The sequence below is a fragment of the Myxine glutinosa genome, chromosome 3 (assembly GCF_964187855.1).
Source record: "Myxine glutinosa chromosome 3, kmMyxGlut1.1, whole genome shotgun sequence".
Classification (NCBI taxonomy): Eukaryota; Metazoa; Chordata; class Myxini; order Myxiniformes; family Myxinidae; genus Myxine; species Myxine glutinosa.
The window spans coordinates 51,655,375-51,679,007 of NC_136263.1; the positions used below are offsets into that span (position 1 = coordinate 51,655,375).

Sequence of the window (23,633 nt, forward strand, 5' to 3'; positions counted from 1 at the left end):
GCACTAGCTCAGGTGCAAATGATTAGAACATCATCAGAGAGGATCGTGGAGGAATATGAATGAATGATCGTTTTAAGGCCATTTTCCCCGCTAGAGCGGGGGTTGGCCTTGCGGGCCCCATGACAATCATGGTTCCCTGTTTGAGGCAATGTTTTTATGGCCGGATGCCCTTCCTGACGACAAACCTTAGTCGCCTCTTACGATGTGCAGGGATACAGTGTACCTATTCTAAACCGGGATACACACCGGGATCATTCATCCCAGCAAGCTGGTACTCAATTTGCCGACCTCGGAAGGATGACAGGCTGAGTCAACCCGCCTGGCGTTAATTCAGCGATCGACCGGGATTCGGATCGGATTGGAGAGGATCTTGGAGGAACTTGTCTTATTTAAACCTCAGACATTTAGTTTGGTTTGCCCTTTGTTGTTTAAGCGTGCGGCGTCACCATGCCTAGATCAAAAGAGCTCTCTGAGGCCTTCAGAAAGAAGGTTATAGATGCCTACGAGTCTGGGAAGGGATTTAAAAAGATCTCCAAACAATTTGAAATCAATCATTCGACTGTCCGGAAGATCATCTTCAAGTGGAAAAGGTTCCAAACAACTGCCAACTTGTTCAGGCCAGGCCGCTCCAGCAAGTTCAGCCCGAGAGCGGACCGTAAGATGCTGAAAAAAGTCTCTAAGAACCCCAGAATGTCATCACGGGACCTACAGGTAGCTCTTGCCACTGTTGATGTCAAAGTGCACGAGTCTACCATTCGAAAGAGGCTGCACAAATTTGATCTACATGGGAGGTGTGCCAGGAGGAAACCTTTGCTGTCCAGAAAGAACATCAGGGCAAGACTAAAGTTTGCCAATGAACATCGAGGCAAAGACCAGCACTTCTGGAACAATGTGCTCTGGACAGATGAGTCAAAGGTTGAGCTATTTGGCCACAGTACCAGAAGACATGTTTGGCGAAAACCAAAGACATCATTTGACCACAAGAACCTGATACCAACTGTAAAGCATAGTGGTGGAAATATTATGGTTTGGGGCAGCTTTGCTGCATCAGGGCCTGGGCAGCTCACCATCATATAATCCACTATGAATTCTTCATTGTACCAGAGGGTGCTTGAAGATAATGTGAGGCCATCTGTTGGAAAGTTGAAGCTCAACCGAAGGTGGACCTTGCAACATGGCAATGACCCTAAACATACCAGTAAATCCACCAAGGAATGGCTGAAAAGAAAGAAATGTAGGGTTCTGGAATGGCCAAGTCAAAGCCCGATTTAAATCCCATCGAGATGTTGTGGGGGGATTTGAAACGAGCTGTGCATGCAAGAAACCCTTCAAACATCGCACAGCTGAAAGAATTCTGCATGGAGGAGTGGGCAAAAATTTCTCCCAGTCGATGTTAGAGACTGGTAGACAGTTATAAGAAAGGCCTACTTGAGGTTGTTTCTGCCAAAGGGGGCAAAACCACCTATTAGAGCCAAGGGTGTACTTACTTTTTCCACATGCGAAATTTGCATTTATGTTTATTTAAATTATACAATGGACTACAAAATGTAAATGTTTCACGATATTTGTTATATTATATCACCTTTATCTATCAATATTGTTGAAATGAAGATCAAATATCTTGATGCGCTCACGCTCTCGAATCTAAGTGATCTATCACAATCGTGTTTTTGTCGAGACTGTACTTATCTTTCGGTGTGTGTACCTATAGCGTATATTTTGGAAAATTTTCGGTGCTAATTTTTCGTACATGTATACACAATCGTCGGTTAATGGTATCGAGTATTCTGCGGCCTAGTACTCGTAGGCTTAGACTACCGTACCGTCTCCGACCTTGTGGTTTTTTCTCTCAGCGATTCGTCGAATGCGCTGAAATTATTTTCGTTCTCTGTTTCGTACCAGTCGTTCACCCCGTACCTCCTTGTTTAATATCTGTACTCACAAAAAAAAAAAAAAAAACCCAAAAAAAATATTTCCTTCCCAGGTCTTATTCGTTTATTTGTTGTTCTTTTTGTTCGTTCGTTCTTCGTTCGCGATCACGCGGCTAGAAATGTATAATCTCTCCCCTGAACAACTATTTTCTCTCATATATTATAACACCCTTTTCTTCTTTTCCTACAAAAGGATGCTTTCGTCTTGCTCACCAAATCTATTCATTCCAAAAAATATATATAATACCATCTCTTACAGTTCCTCCTTTCTACATTCCCTAAACTATCCAGAACTCCACCCCTCCTCCAGTGTCCTCAAACGTATTTTTGACCCGAAGGTCTCAAACTCATTTTGCAAAAAATGTTCGTTTCCCATGAATCGTACACTTTTCAAAATCCAATCTCACCCCTCCCCTCCAAATCCTCCCCATCACCCATCCCTTTCAAACCTCCCCCCTTGCCCCTTCCCTCCCCTCCCTCCTAAACTCCCCCCACACCCCTCCCCTCCGAGACTCTCCCTCGCTCCTCCCCTCCTAGACTCCCCTCTCACCCCTCCTCCTCAAAGCATCCTCCCTGCTTCTTCCCCCTTCCAACTTTCACCTTCATCTCCCCAAACCTTCTGCCTCGCTCTTCCCCCTCCTCAAATAACACCTCACTGTGCCTCACCCAATCTCCATCAAACCTTTTGTCCGCCCCATTCTTCCCTTTCTCCAAGCTATTCTGAAATCTCTGAAATCTCTGACACACCTTCAACAGCTCTTCCTCCTCTTCCACATCTTACCCTACCCCTCCCCCCCCTGTTCTGGACCCGATGCTCCCCCTTCCTCTTCATTAACGGTATGGACCTCAAACATCCGGGGCCTTCGCTCAAACTTGACTGATCTCTCCATCCAGGTTCCTTCTGACAAACCAGACTTGATCTGCTTAACAGAAACTTTCCTCCTTCATGATGTCTCTGATGCCTTGGTATCTCTCCCAGGTTACTCCCTCCTCCGGTATGATAGACCTGAGCCTCGTCCTGGAGGTGGGGTTGCTATCTTTATAAAAAACTCTCTTCCTCACTCGCCCTCCACTGCCCTCTCTCCACCTCACCCCCAGGAATACCTTTGGCTACGGCTTCCCCTTCGCTCCCACCTTTTGTTCATATGTGTGTTGTACCGTCCACCAAACAGCGATGACTCCATCTACATCTCACTGTCTGATAATATGGACCAACTTCTATCTACCCATCCCAACTCTCTCTCTTCCTCATATGTGGTGATTTCAATTGTCACCATGCCAGTTGGCTGGGTGTGGGTACCTCTCTCACCAGCCATGGCTCTTCAGCAAAGGACTTCTGCGACTCACTGGGACTGACACAATCTGTCAATTTCCCGACCCGGATCTCAGTCAACGGAGCATCTTCTCTTCTGGATTTGGTTATGACAAACTTCCCTGAAAATGTCTGCTGCTCTTCTTCTGCTCCAATCGGCTCATCTGATCATGTGCTTGTCAAAGTGGACATCTCTCTGACCATTCTCAGAGAGCCTCCTCAGCGTCGACGAGTCTGGCATTTCACTCAGGCCAACTGGCACGGTCTTCAAGCAGCCATCAATCATCTGGACTGGTCTCCCATCTCTACCGCCTCTGACATCAACTCATCCTGGGAATTCTTTCAAAGTAAATTGCTCTCTCTCATGCACAGATTTATACCATCTCGTCTTCAGTTGTCATACCCTTCCTCCCGTCCATGGTACACGGAATCTTGTGGTGAGGCTGTTGCCCTGAAACAACTTGCTTTCGTCTCCTGGAAAGTAAATCCAACGGAAGGAAATCTCATTTCCTTTCACAAAGCCCGAAACAAGTGTGTGTCCACCCTCAGGAGAGCCAGGAAACAATATCTCACCATTCTCAAGACCGAACACTCTTATCTGTCTCCCTCTTCCAAATCCTGGTGGCATCTGGTCAAATCTGTTTCTGGTGTTTGTTCACCCTCCATCCCCTCCCTCACCTCAAACGGCTTAACGGCTGACTCCGCACGTGAAAAAGCTGAATGCCTCAACTCTGTGTTTGCCTCTAAATCTTGTGTCCCAAACCCATCCCTCTCTGTACCCACCGTACCCAGTCGTACCCAGCTGCTCCTGGACTCTGTGTCCTTTCCTCCTGACAAGGTGGAAAAGTTTCTGTCAACCCTCGACTCTGATTCTGCAACTGGTCCTGACGGCATCAGCCCACGGGTCCTAAAATCATGTTCTTCTGCTCTTTCACTCCCTCTTTCTGTTCTCTTCACCCTCTCTTTTGCTCAAGGTCATCTGCCATCTGCTTGGAAATCAGCCAACATCACCGGTTTGCACAAAAAAGGTGCAAAAACAGATCCCAGCAACTACAGACCAATCAGCCTTCTCCCAATTATCAGCAAAGTCATGGAATCCATCATTGCTTCAGATATTAAATCTTTCCTCTTCTCCAATGGCTTGATCTCTGATCATCAATTTGGTTTCAGACCTGGTCACTCTACTCTGGACATGCTGCTTCTGCTTTCTCAACAATGGATGGAGGTCCTCAACGCCAAACAGGAAATTAGAGCTGTCTCCCTTGACATTTCACGTGCCTTCGATGCGGTCTGGCACCCTGCTCTGCTCACCAAACTCTCCTCCTTTGGTATCCATGGAAATCTCCACGCATGGCTGGCGGACTTCCTCTCTGGTCGTAGTCAACGTGTGGCCCTGAATGGGTTTCTCTCATCTCCTCTTCCTGTTCAGGCTGGAGTTCCCCAAGGTAGTGTTCTGGGCCCTGTGCTTTTTCTGGTCTTCATCAATGATCTCTCTGACTCTCTTGAAAATCCTCTCTATCTCTTTGCTGACGACTCTACTCTCTGTCGCTCCATTCCTCATCCCTCAGATCGGCAGTCTGCAGCCTCCTCACTCTCTGCAGACCTGGACAAAATCACAGACTGGTCAAACAAGTGGAACATGTCTTTCAATCCTGACAAATCTCACACTCTTACAATGTCTCTCCGAAAGGACCGACTGGACAACCCTCCCATCTACTTTCTCAACAATCCTCTCCAAGAAGTTCTGTCGCTCAAGCTTTTGGGTCTCACTATCTGCCATGATCTTTCTTGGGAAAACCACATTTCCAAGCTGGCCTCCAAAGCCAGTCGCCGACTGGGCATCCTCCGTCGTGCGAAGTCCTTCCTTGGCACACCTGAGCTCCTCACCACATACAAGGCTTTCATCCGCAGCTCAATGGAATACTGTTCCCCCCTCTGGGCTGGTGCTCCTGCCTCACACCTTGCTCGGCTTCACGCTGTTGAGGCCAAAGCTTTTAGAATCATTGGAATCTCCTGCGATGTAGTCAACACCGAGGGCCTTTCACTCACTCACCGCAGGCAGGTTGGTGGTCTTTCTGTCTTCTACCGACTCCTCTCCGGCCTTGCTCCCCCAGCTCTCTCTGTGCTCTGTCCCCCCAATATTCCTTCAGGTCACACAAGATCTGCCTGCAACCCTCTTATGGTTAAACTGCCAAAGTCTAGGCTCTCTGCTCACCTTCACTCTTTCATTCCCCATTTCTCCCGCTTCTGGAACAAACTCTCCCACTCCCTTCAATCCCACTCCTCCCTCCAGGTCTTTAAAACAGCTGTTCACCACCATCTCTTATCTTCCCCCATCGAAAACCTTGATCTTTTCTACCCCCGGTAATTCACCCCAGAGTCCTTGCAGTGTTCATATGTTTTATTCCTCTCCCACCTCCCCCCAAGTCCTCCCGATGTCCCTGCTCTCAAATGTTGTGTTTGTGTCCTTCCCCCTCTTCCCCCTCTCTTTTGTGTCCTTCCCCCTCTCTCCCCATCTTGTCTGCCGCTCCCCTTGTTTTTTGTGTTTTGTGTGTCGGTTTGTCTTTTTGTGTGATTAATGTTAGCTCTTTCACGAGCCTCGATCTTGTATACAAAAAAAAAAAAAAAAAAAAAAAAATAGCTGTATGTTGAAATATGTTGAAAAAGTCAAAACTTTACATGGGGTGTACTTACTTTTGTCACGTGACTGTACATGTACATACGCTCACATCCAGGGTCTGCCTGCCAGGCACGTAAGACATTGGCCATTATAAAGCTCGCAGTGTTAAGTGTTGAAAATTTCTGAGGAGATTCCGTTGGCTCAATAGCTCAGTGGCCTGTCACAGCGAAAGTGATGGCGGTCCCTGGTTCGAGTCCCGGTTGGGTCAGAATTTTTCACACTATCCCACGCAGGAATTTAATTCCTGTTTATTTAAAAAAAAAAAAAAAAAAAAAATTTTTTTTAGATAAGCAGAGACTCGATGTGTGTGTAAGCAGTTTATAAGCACAAGACTTGATCAAGGCCTGAAGACCCATTATTTGGTTCTATTCTGGGGCCATTTTTATCCAAACATAGCCCTCGACCTTCCTCTGGATGAAAGAGGGAACCATGCAAAGTTTGGTTGCACTGGTTCCTGCAGTGTCTGAATGCATAAACTAACAAATAAACAAACCTTCTTCTTTATATATACCAACAAATGAATTAGTTGGTGGTCCATGACAGGAATGGATTAACTGGGAACTTTTTCATTAGCAAGCTCATGAGATAATATGTCACAATCAGCCAATGATTGAGTCAAAGAGGGTGCAATTTGAAATGTAATTGGAGTTTAATAGGTTTGATTCAGTTGAGATGATGCATGTTATCTTCAACTTAACCATCACCATATCCTTCTCCTCCTGCTTTCAGAGCCCCTGGTTTCCACACTTTGCATTGAACGTATACTGAAGACACTCAGCTCATTCATGGCGACACCATTGGACAGCATTGATAAGGACTGCGCCTCTGTGACCTGCGATCTTGCCACAGCATATTTCCAGGCAGCCAAAGGTAGCCCTCTGCCTTTTGCTGCCCACACATTGGCTCTGGCCCTGTTCCGCCTGGTTTGCCAGCCCCCGGAACCTGACGACCTGCTCTCAGGTAAGTTATTGGGTTTACAGAATTCTTCTATGCAGTGATGGTTTATTAAAAGTGGTCGTTTGATCTTTACCCTCATAAGCTTTGGTTCAAGTGCTTGGTTCAGACACTAAGCACATTCACGTGTTACTATTCACGTGTTACGTGTTACATTTTCCACTATCTCTTTTGTATATTTTTTATTTTCCCTACATGTAATGCATCTTTCCTTTCATGCCTCACATCATCATCTTCCATGAGCACATGTGTGCAATTGTCATTAAGGTCAAATTGCCTGTGCGAACAAATAAAACAAACTTTTTTTGGCCTGCATGAGGAAAGATTTTGGCTTTGGGAGTAAATATTTTGTCACCAACCATGCAACAGCATTTCTGCTTTATTTAGTTTAGAGCACTGTGGGATCAAAACAGAGAGGCGTTCAAAGTACAACACTAGCCATACTGTCCCATTTGTTACAAAGTGGCAATCAGGCATAGAGGAGTAAATTACCTCTATTTGAGAGACGTTTAGCCAATGCAATGCAATATGAGGTGGGACAGTCAGGCATGTACGCTCATTCTAGGTCATCTGCTTTTATTGTGTTATTATACACATTCCAATGTAGCCGAGATACAATACAAAAAGCTCTCTTTTCCACCTGCGCCAGGTACACCATGATAAACCCATTTTAGATTCTTCACAAACGGAAAGTGTTGTTTAGTTCATACAACATAGCTTCAGTATAGCTTTGGTAAGAAAAAGGAGATGAGTTTCCTTCGGTGCCCATTACCAGATTCGTGTAATATTGTTCATAATGTGACTCTTTTGCAAATGAATGACCCCAAATGTAATATTTACGATTGTTACGTGATGCACAGCAAAACATTTTTAATATAGCTCAGGTGTTTACCTTTAACGACTTTGTGAATGCTTGGAACGAGAACATAATATAAAAATACACTCGTGGCCAAAAATATTGGCACCCTTGCACTTTTTTTAAAGAACTCACAATTTTCTCCAAAAATAAGTTGAAATTGACAAAAGTATTTGGTCTCCACAATTCTTTATTTCATTGTTAATATTACGGAACTGTTATTTTTGATTCAGAACTTAATATATCCTTTTCAATCAGAAAATAAAAAGAAATGGCATTGACAAAGTTATTGACACCTGAGACTTCATATTTGGTAGCATGGCCTTTGGACAAAATAACTTCAGCGAAGCGCTTCCGATAGCCATGAATGAGCTTCCTACACCACTCTACTGGCAGTTTGGCCCAATCGTCTTGTGCAAAGTGCTCCAGTTCTCCCAGATTTGAAGGGTGCCTTCTCCCAACTGCTGTTTTCAGATCTCCCCACAGGTGTTCAATGGGATTTAGATCTGGACTCATTCCTGGCCACTTCAGAACAGTCCAGCATTTTGTCTTGAAACATTTCTGGGTGCTTTTTGAAGTGTGTTTGGGGTCATTGTCATGCTGCAACACCCATGACCTTTGACGGAGACCCAGCTTTCTGACACTGGGTTGAGCATTGCGCTCCAAAATGCGTTGGTAATCTCCTGATTTCATGATGCCATGCACACATTCAAGGCACCCAGTGCTAGAGGCAGCACAGCAACCCCAAAACATCACTGTACCTCCTCCATGTTTGGCTGTAGGGAAGGTTTTATTTTCTTTGAAGGCTTCATTTTGTTTTCTGTAAACATAGAGATGATGTGCTTTTTCAAAAAGCTCAAGTTTGGTCTCATCTGTCCACAGGACATTCTCCCAGAAGAATTTGGGCTTGTTCATGTGTGTTTTGACAATCTCCAGTTGGGCTTTCTTATGTCTCTCTCTCTCTCAGCAGTGGGGTCCTCCTGGGTCTCCTACCATTGAATCCCCTTTCATTGTCCCCCGTCGCTCAGCGGAGCGAAAGGGGGACTATGGCTTTCCCCTCCGTCCGTGTGTCAGTCCGTCCGTCTGTCCGTCCGTGCGTGCGTGCGGTCGTGCGTGTGTGCGTGCGTGCGGGCGTGCGTGCGTGCGTAAGCGAAGGACCGCATTCGAATTTGGTGTGTGGGTGCAACCCACGTCAAAATCCAAGATGGCCGCCGCCATGTATGCCTGATGCCATGTATGTCTGAACTTTGTAACCTGCATATCTTGAAAAATAAGCGAAGTACCAACTTCTAATCTTGTATGTGGGTGTATCTAGGCATAAGGAAGAACGCTATTGAAAATTGGGGCGCCACGTCAAAATCCAAGATGGCCACCGCCATGTATGTCTGAACCTTGAGATGAATATCTTGAAAAATAAGTGAAGTACCAACTTCTAATTTGGTGTGTGGGTGTATCTCGGCATAAGGACGAAAGCTATTGAAAATTGGGTCGCCACGTCAAAATCCAAGATGGCCGCCACCATATATATGTCTGAAACTTGTGAGCGAAATATCTCGAAAAATAAGCGAAGTACCAACGTCTAATCTGGTGTGTGGGTGTATCTAGGCACAAGGAAGAACGCTGTTTAAAATCGGGTCGCCACGTCAAAATCCAAGATGGCCACCACCATATATATGTCTGAACCTTGTGAGCGAAATATCTTGAAAAATAAGCGAAGTACCAACTTCTAATCTCGTGTGTGGGTGTATCTAGGCACAAGCAAGAACGCTGTTTAAAATTGGGTCGCCACGTCAAAATCCAAGATGGCCGCCGCCATGTATGTCTGATGCCATGTATGTCTGAACCTTGTAACCTGCATATCTTGAAAAATAAGCGAAGTACCAACTTCTAATCTGGTGTTTGGGTGTATCTCGGCATAAGGACGAAAGCTATTGAAAATTGGGTCGCCACGTCAAAATCCAAGATGGCCGCCACGATGTATGTCCGACACTTGTGAGATGAATATCTTGAAAAATAAGCGAAGTACCAACTTCTAATTTGGTGTGTGGGTGTATCTCGCCATAAGGAAGAAGGCTATTGAAAATTGGGTCGCCACGTCAAAATCCAAGATGGCCGCCACCATATATATGTCTGACCCTTGTGAGCGAAATATCTTGAAAAATAAGCGAAGTACCAACTTCTAATCTGATGTGTGGGTGTATCTAGGCAGAAGGAAGAACGCTATTGAAAATTGGGTCGCCATGTCAAAATCCAAGATGGCCGCCGCCATGTATGTCCGAACCTTGTGAGATGAATATCTTGAAAAATAAGCGAAGTACCAACTTCTAATTTGGTGTGTGGGTGTATATCGCCATAAGGAAGAACGCTATTGAAAATTGGGTTGCCACGTCAAAATCCAAGATGGCCACCACCATATGTATGTCTGAACCTTGTGAGCGAAATATCTCGAAAAATAAGCGAAGTACCAACTTCTAATCTGTTGTGTGGGTGTATCTAGGCACACGGAAGAACGTTGTTTAAAATTGGGTCGCCACGTCAAAATCCAAGATAGCCGCCGCCATGTATGTCTGAATCGTGTGAGAAGAATATCTTGAAAGATAAGCGAAGTACCAACTTCTAATTTGGTGTGTGGGTGTATCTCGGCATAAGGAAGACCGCTATTGTAAAGTGGGTCGCCACGTCAAAATCCAAGATGACCGCCTCCATGTTTTTCTGACCCTTGTTAGCGAAATATCATATCATAGCATGTTTTCTGCGTGTTCCACTTTGTCAACTCACATCACTTCCCCGACGGGGGACCTAGGCGTAACGCTTGTTGAGTTGGCGACAGATGGTGTGAGTTGAAACTGTCGTACCTTGTGTCTGAAGGTCAGCTTGAATGTCTTTGGTAGTTGATTGAGGTGCTTTCTCCACCATTCGAACAACCCTTCGCTGCAATCTTCGATGAAGTTTTCTCTTGCGGCCACATCCAGGGAGGTTGGCTACAGTGCCATGAGCCTTAAACCTCCTACTAACATTGCGTACGGTGGAAACAGGAACATCAAGGTCTCTGGAGATGGACTTGTAGCCTTGTGATTGTCCACGCTTGGCTACAATCTTGTGGTTGACCTCTGCAGACAATTCTCTGGTTTTCTTTATTTTCTCCATGCTCATTGCGGTACACACAGTGACACAAAACAGCAGAATGACTTCTTTTCTCTATTCAAACTGGTTGAATGAGTGATTTTAATATTGCAGGCATCTGCAACTCACCACAGGTGAGTTCAATTCCAAAGTAAAGAAGAATCACCTGCTTGAAATCGAATTATTTCGAACAACTTCTAAAAGGTACAAATAATATTGTCTGGGCCATTTAGGATTCTGTGTGGAATAAGCCAAGAGTTAGTGATTTTTTCAGCTTTTTTTGTTTTGTTCCACTGCAAACCAAAGAAATACAGATGTGGATACCAAAAGATTTTTTAATTTCAACAATTTTCTGGAAGAAATGGTGCATTACTTGAAAAATGTGCAAGGTTGCCTTTGGCCACGACTGTAATGTATGTGTGTGTGTGTGTGTGTGTGTGTGTGTGTGTGTGTGTGTGTGTGTGTGTGTGTGTGTGTGTGTGTGTGTGTGTGTGTGTGTGTGTGTGTGTGTATATATATATACATACATATATATGTATATATATATACATATATATATATACATATATATATATATATATATATATACACATATATATATATATATATATATATATATATATATATATATATATATATATATATATCTATCTATCTATAATTCCAGTAATCTCTGTACGTTTGTACGTTTGTACGTCTGTACGTCTGTTTGTCTGTGACCGCTGTTTCTCGACAACCACGGGTCCGATATACTTTTAACTTGCCAGGTATATTGCTGGGGACCCGAGGATGTGCCTTTTCAAGGTTTCATATTAATCGGACAATTACTTACCGAGCTATGTCCAAAAAACGATTCAACCAATCAGAGAGCAGCGAACGATCGCGTGTGCCGAACGTGGAGGACACACTCTGCCTCGGATGGCACATTTGAGAGCGTATTCATTTATTTCACGTTTGCAAACTATGTTGGCGTTAAACTATGTTTTAAAACTAATAAAACCGAATTTGCGATTCATTCGCTTTCCTGCGCGTTTGTGCACGCGATGGCGATTTCTTTACCAAACTCCGGAAGCCGTTCGCTTTGGACCAAACCATTGCATGTAAATAGAGGGGGGGGATTGTCACCGTACTCGCAAGCCGTTCGCTTTGGACCAAACCATTTCATGTAAATAGAGGGGGGGGATATAATTTTAGATATAGATATAGTACGGGCAATGCCCTAGTATATATAATGTATATATATACACATATATATATATATATACATATATATACATACATATACATACATACATACATATACCCCAGAAGAACCCCAGAATGTCATCACGGGACCTACAGGTATATATATATATATATATATATACACACGTACGTACATACATACATACATACATACAGTCATGTGAAAAAGTAAATACACCCCATGTAAAGTTTTGACTTTTTCAACATATTTCAACACACAGCTATTTGATCTTCATTTCAACAATATTGATCGATAAAGGTGATATAATATAACAAATATCATGAAACATTTACATTTTGTATTCCATTGTATACAACAACACAACATGCATTTTAAGGCCATTTTCCCTGCTGGAGCGGGGGTTAGCCTTGCGGTCCCCTTGACAATCTTCTCCATTTTGCCCTATTTTCTGCATCTCCCCTTGTTAACCCCCTTGCCCGCATTTCTTCTTCCACCATCTTTAGCCAAGTCTTTCTCGGTCTTCCCTGTCCTCTACTTCCTTCTACATTCATTTCCATCACTCTTCTCAACCAGTCACTTTCATCCTTCCTCAACACATGACCAAACCATCTCAACCTGTTCCTCTTCACAGCATCAATCACAGGCTCTATTCCCATCATCTTTCGCAATTCATCATTTGTCTTCCTCTCTCTCAACGTTACTCCGCACATCCACCGAACCATTCGCATTTCCACCCTTTCCAGCCTTCGTTGCTGCAATACGTTCTTTACCCATGTCTCGCTCCCATAAATCATAACACTTCTCACACATGCAGCATACACCTTTCCCTTCAGCTTCAACGACACTCCCCTCCTCATCAGCACGCCACTCAGTTCCCGAAACTTCTTCCATGCACATCTCACTCGATCAACTGTTGCCGAGTCTGATCCACCTTCTCCATTCAGCATGTCTCCTTGGTAGCAAAATGTTTTCACACCTTCCAGCTTCACGCCATCTCCAAGATCCAACTCGACATTTCCTCCATCTGCAGCTCCCTCTGTGCAAACCTTACATTTGAATGTAGCTGCCACACTGGTTAAAGACCCTCTCAGACCACTGCATTTTTGATGAACCCACTCAGCGCACATTGTACATTGAATGGAGTTCACTCCAACACCCTTCCTGCACACAGCACATGGCCACTTCCCAGTTCATTCCACCTCATCACATGCTTTACCACTTGCCATCACCTTCGTCTTTCCGATATTCACCTTCAGACCTTTTGTCTCCATACATTCCTTCCACTTGTTCATATTTTCCTTCAGTCCATCCATCCTTTCCGCAATCAACACCAGATCATCTGCATACAACAACTCCCACGGTAAACCCTCCTTTACGTTCTGAGCCAGCACCTCCATCACAGCTACAAATAGTAGTGGGCTTAGTACCGACCCCTGATGCACTCCCACCTTCACCTCAAACTCACCACTGTTCCCGTCCTTCGTCCTTCCAGCTGTGCGCGCTCTTTTGTACATTGCCATCACTACTCTGATCAACCATTCCTCCACTCCTAACTTCCTCAATGCCCATGTCACTACTTCGCGTGGAACCCTATCGAATGCTTTCTCCAGATCAACAAACCCAAGAAACACCTTCTTCCTCTTCTCCATGTACTTCTCCTGCAACTGTCTCACAATAAAGAGCACGTCTGTCGTTCCTCTTCCTGGCATAAATCCAAACTGCATTTTGTCGATCTTCACCTTCTTCCTTAACCGCCTCTCCAACACCCTTTCCAATACCTTCATTCCATGCTCCAATAACTTTATCGCTCGCTTTATCTATCCATTGTATAATTTAAATAAACATAAATGCAAATTTCGCATGTGGAAAAAGTAAGTACACCCCTACATTTATCACTACTTCAAACACCTAAAATTAGAATGAGGTGCACCAGCTCAGGTGCAAATGATTAGAACATCGTTAGAGAGGATCTTGGAGGAACCTGTCTTATTTAAACCTCAGACATTTAGTTTGGTTTGCTCTTTGTTGTTGAAGTGTGCGGCGTCACCATGCCTCGATCAAAAGAGCTTTCTGAGGCCTTCAGAAAGAAGGTTATGTATGCCTACGAGTCTGGGAAGGGATTTAAAAAGATCTCCAAACAATTTGAAATCAATCATTCGACTGTCCGGAAGATCATCTACAAGTGGAGAAGATTCCAAACAACTGCCAACTTGTTCAGGCCAGGCCGCCCCAGCAAGTTCAGCCCGAGATCAGACCGCAAGATGCTGAAAGAAGTCTCTAAGAACCCCAGAATGCCATCACGGGACCTACAGGTAGCTCTTGCCACTGTTGATGTCAAAGTGCACGAGTCTACCATTAGAAAGAGGCTGCACAAATTTGATCTACATGGGAGGTGTTCCAGGAGGAAACCTTTGCTGTCCAGAAAGAACATCAGGGCAAGACTAAAGTTTGCCAATGAACACCTAGGCAAAGACCAGCACTTCTGGAACAATGTGCTCTGGACAGATGAGTCAAAGGTAGAGCTAATTGGCCACAGTACCAGAAGACATGTTTGGCGAAAACCAAAGACAGCATTTGACCACAAGAACCTGATACCAACTGTAAAGCATGGTGGTGGAAATATTATGGTTTGGGGCAGCTTTGCTGCATCAGGGCCTGGGCAGCTCACCATCATAGAATCCACTATGAAATCTTCATTGTACCAGAGGGTGCTTGAGGATAATGTGAGCGCATCTGTCGGGAAGTTGAAGGTCAACCGAAGGTGGACCTTGCAACATGACAATGACCCTGAACATACCAGTAAATCCTCCAAGGAATGGCTGAAAAGAAAGAAATGGAGTGTTCTGGAATGGCCAAGTCAAAGCCCGGATCTAAATCCTATCTTGATGTTGTGGGGGGATTTGAAACGAGCTGTGCATGCAAGAAACCCCTCAAACATCGCACAGCTGAAATAATTCTGCATGGAGATGTGGGCAAAAATTTCTCCCAGTCGATGTCAGAGACTGGTAGACAGTTATAAGAAACGCCTACTTGAGGTTGTTTCTGCCAAAGGGGGCAATACCACCTATTAGAGCCAAGGGTGTACTTACTTTTTCCACATGCGAAATTAGCATTTATGTTTATTTAAATTATACAATGGACTACAAAATGTAAATGTTTCATGATATTTGTTATATTATATCACCTTTATCTGTCAATATTGTTGAAATGAAGATCAAATAGCTGTACGTTGAAATATACACAAAGAATTAAGTTAAGCACCCCTACACAAAGAATTAAGTTAAGCACCCCCTAATCCTGTCCTGAACCTGAACCCCCTCGAGCACGTTTGGGACATGTTGGGACGACAAATTGCGAAGATGGTCCCTCCAATAGCCAATCTGGATGAATTGGAACGTGCATTACATCGGGAATGGAACAACCTGCCACAGCAACGCATACGACGGCTTACAGGGTCTATGAGACGTAGGGTTGAGTCAGTGATCCGATCACGTGGGTCCTACACACGTTATTGACGCAAAGATCGCTAGAGGTCTTCTCAGAACAATGACTGTACGTTAGAAAACATAAACGTCATCCACACTGTCCGTGATGGACCTATAGCTCCACACTTAAATTGAGGTGAAAATATGCCTAAAATTCCCAAAAATTTTCACCTTAAATTATTCAGAATAAAATATTGAAAACGGCATGATTGTTATGTTTTTATGTGACCATAATATCACTTCTCCAGAAAATATAGCAATATCATGGGTATATTACACTGTTTTGACGACAACAAACTTGTAATGTGCGAGGTTGTAAAAAAACGGGGGGGGGGGGGGGGGGTGCTTAACTTAATTCTTTGTGTATATGTTGAAAAAGTCAAAACCTTACATGGGGTGTACTTACTTTTTCAAATATACTTACTTATATATATATATATCAGGTCATATACATTTGGTCATATATATATGGAACAACCAGGTCATATATATATATATATATATATATATATATATATATGTATGTATGTATATATATATATATATATATCTATCTATATATATCTATCTATATATATATATATATATATATATATATATATATATATATTTAACGTGATTATTGTAAACTAGGGCATGCCCGTACGTGGGTGCCCGTTCCTTGCCAAAAAAAAAAAAAAAACGCTACCCGTACGCTCTACCCCGCCCGTACGCCCGTACGCCCGTAAACAAAAAAAACAACGCTCTTCGCTTCCGCCCTTCGCTCTGACTGAATTGGGAGAAATAATGCGCATAAGAAATCGAGAAATTATTATTTTCTCCGGAAGAAATCGAATTACGAACCGTAATGGCGCACGCGCTCGGCTCGGCTCGCTCTCACATCGGCCACGCCTACGCAACAACGCGTTCTGTGATTGGCTGCCGGAAGTGCAGTCTTCACTGTCCGGAAGGTCGCATATCGCAGTTACGATGAATCGCAAATTAGTTTTAATTAGTTTTAAAACATAGTTGAACGCCAACATAGTTTGCCAACGTGAAATAAATGAATACGCTCTCAAATGTGCCGTCCGAGGCAGAGTCTGTTCGCCACGTTCGGCACACGTGATAGCTCGCTGCTCTCTGATTGGTTGAATCGTTTTTTGGACATAGCTCGGTAACTACTTCTCCGATTAATATGAAACCTTGAAAAGGCACATCCTCGGGTCCCCAGCAATATACCTGGCAAGTTTAAAGTATATCGGACCGGTAGTTGTCGAGAAACAGCGGTCACAGACAAACAGACATACATACATACATACATACATACATACATACATACATACACACAGAGATTACTGGAATTATAGATAGATGGCTAGATTTAGTTAATGTGACCTTTAAAAGAAACAAAAACCACATTTGACATTTTGAAGCAAATAAATTGATCCTTGAAAGTGATGGAAACTGATATCGAACTCAATTCACGGACAGTACTGTGTTAAACGTCTGTACGTTTTCCAGAAGTATTTCTTTATTTTGCACATGAGCCAAAAAAATTTTCAACAAAAGTGAAATTATGACTGGGGTTACGGACAGTAAAATTACAGTTCAGTGCTTCGTGTAACCCCCACGAGCATTCAGGAGAGCACATACACGTCGAGGCATGCTGTTCACGAGATTTGCCAAGGTTTGGACAGGAATCGCTTGCCATGCAGTGACAATAGCCTGCTGCAATTCACGCACAGAGGCAGGCTGCTGGTCCAAGTTGTCGATTTGATGCGTTAATTCTGCCCACAAGTTCTCTATCGGATTCATATCCGGGGACATGGCAGGCCACTCCATATGCTCTCCACCACGGTCAGCAAGAAAGTGTTGGATCATGCGAGCACGATGAGGCCGTGCATTGTCATCTTGGAAGACAAAGTTTCCTCGAAAGGCTGCACGAGCAAATGGAAGCAATGTTTCTTCCAGAATGACCCTGTACTTGAACTGGTTCAGGTTTCCATTCAGAACAACCAGGTCAGTTTTGCCCCCTGCATGAAAAGCAGCCCAAACGGTCACCCCACCACCTCCAGGTTGGACTCTTGGCACTACACAATCTTCGTTGTGGGCTTCATGCACTTGTCTGCGCACTCGGACGCGGCCATCTTGACGATAGTCCAGAAATCTCGACTCGTCACTGAAGGTCACGTGATTCCAGTGTCCTGGCTGCCATTGACGGTGCTCTCTGGCCCACTGCAATCGGCGCTGGTTGTGTTGTCTGGTCAGGCGTGGCTTTCTCAGGGGACGCCTGGCACGATAGCCTGTTTGAACCAGTCGTTGGTTGACTAACCTTCTGGATACAGGCACATTTGTCAGTTGCTGCCACTCAGCCCTAAGCCGATTAGCTGACTTGGTACGGCCATTGCAGACTCACCGGTGCAGCTGGCGTCATCTCTCCTTGTAGTTCTGCGTGGACGTCCTGGCCTCAGTATTGGAGTAGGGACACCCCTCTGAGCATTTCGTTTCAGGATCTTTGACACCTGACCTTGAATGATGCCATACTGCCGAGCAATAGCACGCTGTTTCATGCCAGAATTTCGTAAAGCCACCACTCCATTACAAACAGCATTGTCAAGTTGACGGACCATCTCCAGAGGAAGCGGCAATAACTTTTGTAGACGTGCAGCAGTTGTTTTCCACTAATACAGAACGCAACAACCCTTATATACCCGATTGTGAAGCCAATCGTCAAATGTACCTGTCCTTACATTTTGTCACGCCACCTGTGATATAATCCTGTTATTGACTTCTTGCTGCGAAAGACAATCAGTGACATGGTTCTTTCAACAAAGACATCACCGAAGGGTAAAATAAACTCACCAGATTGATATACTGAGTTTAGAAAGTAAACCCGTCAAGAAAAAAAAATATTCCATTTTAAATGCCAAGTCTGTATATATATATAAATATATATAGTAGGGTGGATATAATATATATATATATATAGTAGGGTGGAGCCTAAAAATTTGTAAAAAACTAAATTTTTATTTTTGAAAGTCTTACCCCCTTAATCTGTTCCATATAATATAGAAACACTGTATAAAAAGTTTGAGCACTAAATTATTATGTTTAGGGGTAGCTCAAGGACCTCAAAGATTATGAAAATTATAAAAATTCAACGAATTACGAGTATATCAGACTATATCTTAATTTATTTTAAACAACACACTTGAACACAGTATTTATTTTTGAACACGTTAATAGTGAATTCTTTGTTCAGTTTCTGACAGAGTTCATAGTATCAGTCTGACAATGTCCAGCAAACCCCAAATTTATTATTTTCATGGCATCCCGGACAGTGTATGTTTTCTGCTATCAGGGTACATTCTGCGATGGTCCTCGACAACTTGCAGCAGGAATTGACATATAGATATATATTTATATATACACACACATACACATGATATTCACAAAACATATATACCTTGGTTTGTCTTCACAAAACATATGTATATATGTGCTTTAGTTTGTTTCTGGCTGTGTTCAATCACTGGTGATAAGTATGTCAAGGTGATATCGAGATTGGATGGGGTGGAAGGCAGTCTCATCAAAATAGTTCTGTGTGCCTAGATGAAGTGTTCTTGCAGCTAAATCTGGAAAGTAAATGAATAAATGTCGATGGAGAAAGACTTGAATGACCTATGATTTGCAGTTGACATTGTTTTCACTTCGAACAGTACCAAAGGACTGAACATGATGATGAAAGAAAATTTTGAGAGTCATAATATCAGATTGAAAATAAATATGGATGAACACTTTACAAAAAAAATTAAAAGTTCAACAATCGCAAAAAAGCAGGAGACTCAAATTTTATATTCCAACATTGTGGGAACCAGCAATCTATTTAGGTCAACTCGTACAAATGGATACAGTCCACTTTGATGAATAGAAGAGACATACCAGAGCAGGATGGGTAAAAAAAAAAAAAAAAAAACCTTTAGAGGCCATTTTTCCCCGCAAAGCGGGGGTTGGCCTTTTTCGGGGACCGTGGTTGTTGTTGTTTTTTTCGGTCCCCTTTTTGAAGCAATGTTTTACGGCCGGATGCCCTTCCTGCCGCCAACCCTTTTTGTCGCCTTTTACGACAAACAGGGAATTACCAGTGAACTGGTACTCAATTAGGATGTACAGAGCAGGATGGGTAGCATTTAGAAATTGCAAAAAATGTCGTAAAAAAACAAACTGCTTTTGTGTCTGAAAATGGAAGTTTATAATCAGCGTGCTCTTCCAGTGACGACGTATGGTTGTGAAACATGGTCTCCCACAAAGATGGAGTGAAGATTGATCACCATGCAAAGATCAATGGAAAGAAGATGCTGTCTCAGTATCACCAGAAGAGACGACAGGCCAATGGATCAGACAGAATTGGTCACAAATTAAATGACATATTGGTCACAATAACAAAAACCTGGATGTAATTGTGTTGGACTCTTTGCAAGAAGATTAAACAACTGAAGGGATGACAACAATTACAAACTTGGAACTAACAGATGGACCTGGAAGAAGCAAAGAAGACCATAGATCAGATGAAGAGACAGAATTTAATTTTTTTTTTGAGTACATTGGTCTTGAAATACAGGAGACAAATACAGTTTTAAGACTTTGTTAGACTCTTGATCTTTGTATAGAAATCGACATTTTGGGTATTATTCCTTCTCTGATTAAATTCACCTACAGGTATGTCTGCTACTCTCCACTAGCAAGGACAGTTAAACAACAAAAGTTTCATTTTGCAAACTCAAGCATGACCAAGCAATTCGTGAAATAATTCTGAGTTTACTCTTCTCACAAAAAACCACCTTTTGACTCTAGCTCCACTGAAATACTCGATCAATTTGTTCCCTTAAGGTGTTCCGTCTGGTTTTCAACCTAATTGCTTGATCTCAAGCTCATCTGCCACAATTAGTTTGTTCAGAAAGTGTCTGAACACAAGTTCAGAAAGTTGCAATGTGCTATTCTTTGTCTTGCTTATTACCTCTAGCACTGAAGGTGGAGGGAGGTTATGTTTTCGCCCCTATTTGCCTGTGGTCTGTGAGCAGGATATTTCAAAAAGTTATGGAAGTATTCGGACGAAACTTGGTGGACAGGTTGGGTGAATGACAAGGACGAATTTATTTCATTTTGGTGAAGATTGAGATCTATATCTGGATATTAGAATTTTATTAAGTGATTCTTCACCATTGAGAGATAGGGCCAAAACGATTTATAGCACTGTATCTTAAGTTGTGGATGGATTATGACAAAACTTGGTGGATGAGTTGGGTAGATGACACGAACAAGCCGATTAGATTTTGGTTCAGGTCTGGTTCCAGATCTGGCTCATCAGTGGGATACAAAATGTAAACTGTTCAGCCTGGCAGAGGTATGTGCCAAAATTCTGCTGTTTTAGTGCTCGAGTGCTGTCTAAACCTAACACACCTAAACCCCAGGAATTCGTCAGTACTAATTTCCACAAATTTTGCTCTGTTAACCCTTTGAGTATGGGATTTTTTTTTTGATAAAAATACCCCCGGTCCGGGATTAATTTGGCATTTTGGTACGGGAATGCAACCACATACTGACGATCTATTTATAGGTATAGTCGATGACGTGTAGTAACGTCATCCGTACACAAAACGTTTTCGCGGGTTGCGGCACTGGACGTCATCCGTATTCAAAGGGTTAAATGATGGCATTCAGTATCTTATAAATCAGTATCTTACTATAATTCACCAAATGTCCGTCTGTCTGTTCGAAGGTACCGTAAAAACTGCTGAACCGATCGCAAAGATATTTTGGCTGGGTAATCCTGTGACCCCTGGGAGTAAAATAGGCGATTTATTTTTCCCAATTTCAGCTTTGGTCTCCTGCATTCTCAGCTTTGGACTCCCGCATAACATTCACGTTCGCATAACGTTCATTGTGACGATGTTCTCGTTGTGACGATGTATGTGTTCACGGTAGTGTTTGACGTGACGGTGTGAACATAATATCGTAATTTTTTTTCGTTTCGTAATCCTTTGAATGAATGAATGATCGTTTTAAGGCCATTTTCCCCGCTTTAGCGGGGGTTAGCCTTGCGGGCCCCATGACAATCATGGTTCCCTGTTTGAGGCAATGTTTTTATGGCCAGATGCCCTTCCTGACGCCAACCCTTGGTCGCCTCTTACGATGCGCAGGGATACGGTGTACCTATTCTAAATCGGGGTACACACCATGATCATTCATCCCAGCAAGCTGGGACTGAATTTGCCGACCTCGGAAGGATGACAGGCTGAGGCAACCCCCCTGGCGTTAATTTAGCGATCGATCGGGATTCGAACCCAGGATCCTAGGATCCCAAGCCGGCACCCTAACCGCTAAGCCAACACCAGGCTACTTACGACATTATATAACCACCGTTTAGAGGCCATTTTTCCCCACAAAGCGGGGGTTGGCCTTTTCGGGGACCGTGGTAGTTGTTGTTTTTTGGTCCCCTTTTTGAAGCAATGTTTTACGGCCGCATGCCCTTCCTGACGCCAACCCTTTTTGCCGCCTTCAACGACAAACAGGGAATTACCAGTGAACTGGTACTCAATTAGCCAACCTCGGAAGGATGACAGGCTGAGTCAACCCCCCTGGCATTAATTCGGCGATCGACCGAGATTCAAACCCAGGATCCTAGGATCCTAAGCCGGCACCCTAGCCGCTAGCCCAACACCAGGGATTACTTACGACATTATATGATAAAGAAAATTATGTTTTGCACCCTAAGCATGCTGGGATGTTATTTGCTTCATTAACACATGGGCCACATCTGTGTGGAAGCCATTGCTTGGTGTTCCTCATTTACCCAGGTCTTTCCAATTTTGTTGTCCACTACCATGACCTGCATATTGTTTGGAAGCAGTGCTCAAAACTTCCTGTCCATTTACCCAGATTGACCGACTGTTTCTTTGGGTAGATTCCACATGACAATGTTTAGCGAGCCAATAGTTTGAGGAAGAGGAAACTACATACGGACAATGTTGATTGGTCGTGTGACGTTGCCAGCCTCCAACGTTACACATAGAAAGATAGGGGGTAAAGACAGTCCTAGGCCCATGATATCGACCAAAGTCGTAATCCTTTAATGAACGTTTAATGTTTAATGAACGTTTAATGCCCTTCGATGTCCGGGGCTGCACGCACGCTACACTGGACGGGCCAGCGTGTACCTTGCCCTTCGCCATCAGGCTCGGGTAAACCGCTGAGCCCCATCCGTGATGGGGACTGGGGCTTGAGACAGTGTCCCACGAAGAGGAATTCCCAGTAAGCGTGAGTCTTCAGCTCGCGTTGATTAAGTCCCTGCCCTTTGTACACACCGCCCGTCGCTACTACCGATCGGACGGTTTGATGAGATCCTCGGATCAGCCCCAGCACGGGCCGTTCTCGGCTCGTGCCGGTGCACCGAAAATATGAGCGAACTTGACTGTCTGGAGGAAGTAAAAATTGTAACAAGGTTTCCGTTGGTGAACCTGCGGAAGGATCATTATCGGGACAACATGAGAGCGCGCGAGACTACGTGGTACGTGATCGTCCATGTACTGTTTAGCCATGTACTGTTTAGATTTTGATGATTTGCGTGTGATATGATTCAACGGATGTTTATATGAATCGTTTAAAATAAAAAAGCCTTCAATTTCTGATATTTTACCTTTTTATTTGGGCTTCCCAATTGAAGCCCCGCCCGTAGGGCGGGTACTGCTGCTAGTTTATTTAATACAGCCCAGGGATCAAAGTCGTTGATGTGACAAGAAGGCATGCTAGTTCATGTTGACTCACCTTTACTCTCAATACGATCTCTGTCCAATTCTTGTGAAATAAAGAATCGTCTTGCTTTCCTGAAATAGTGGAAACTTACCGATTGCAGAAAGGGCACAAGGTGCTTTTTCAAAACTTTGTGACAGCCTACTGAATGACAATTCTTTGAATCCTTCAATTCTTTCTTCTTCACCTGGTTCAAATTAATCATTACCAGTTCAAATTAATCATTGCCTATGCAGGACTTCCCTGGCCAAAAACGAGCCTGCAGTTTCTTGATAAGGAGGGGTTCAATCACTGGGGATA

At 43.5% G+C, this 23,633-nt stretch overlaps 1 protein-coding gene across 3 annotated transcripts in view; it reads left to right on the top strand.

Moving 5' to 3' along the window:
- The window catches only part of LTN1 (listerin E3 ubiquitin protein ligase 1), a 390,185-nt gene that overhangs the window by 176,036 nt on the left and 190,516 nt on the right, over window positions 1–23,633 (top strand). For all 3 annotated transcript variants that reach the window (XM_078774055.1, XM_078774056.1, XM_078774057.1), the window contains one exon: window positions 6,653–6,883. In XM_078774055.1, the coding sequence (XP_078630181.1) occupies window positions 6,653–6,883 (231 nt within the window). The remainder of the gene's footprint in view (window positions 1–6,652; window positions 6,884–23,633) is intronic.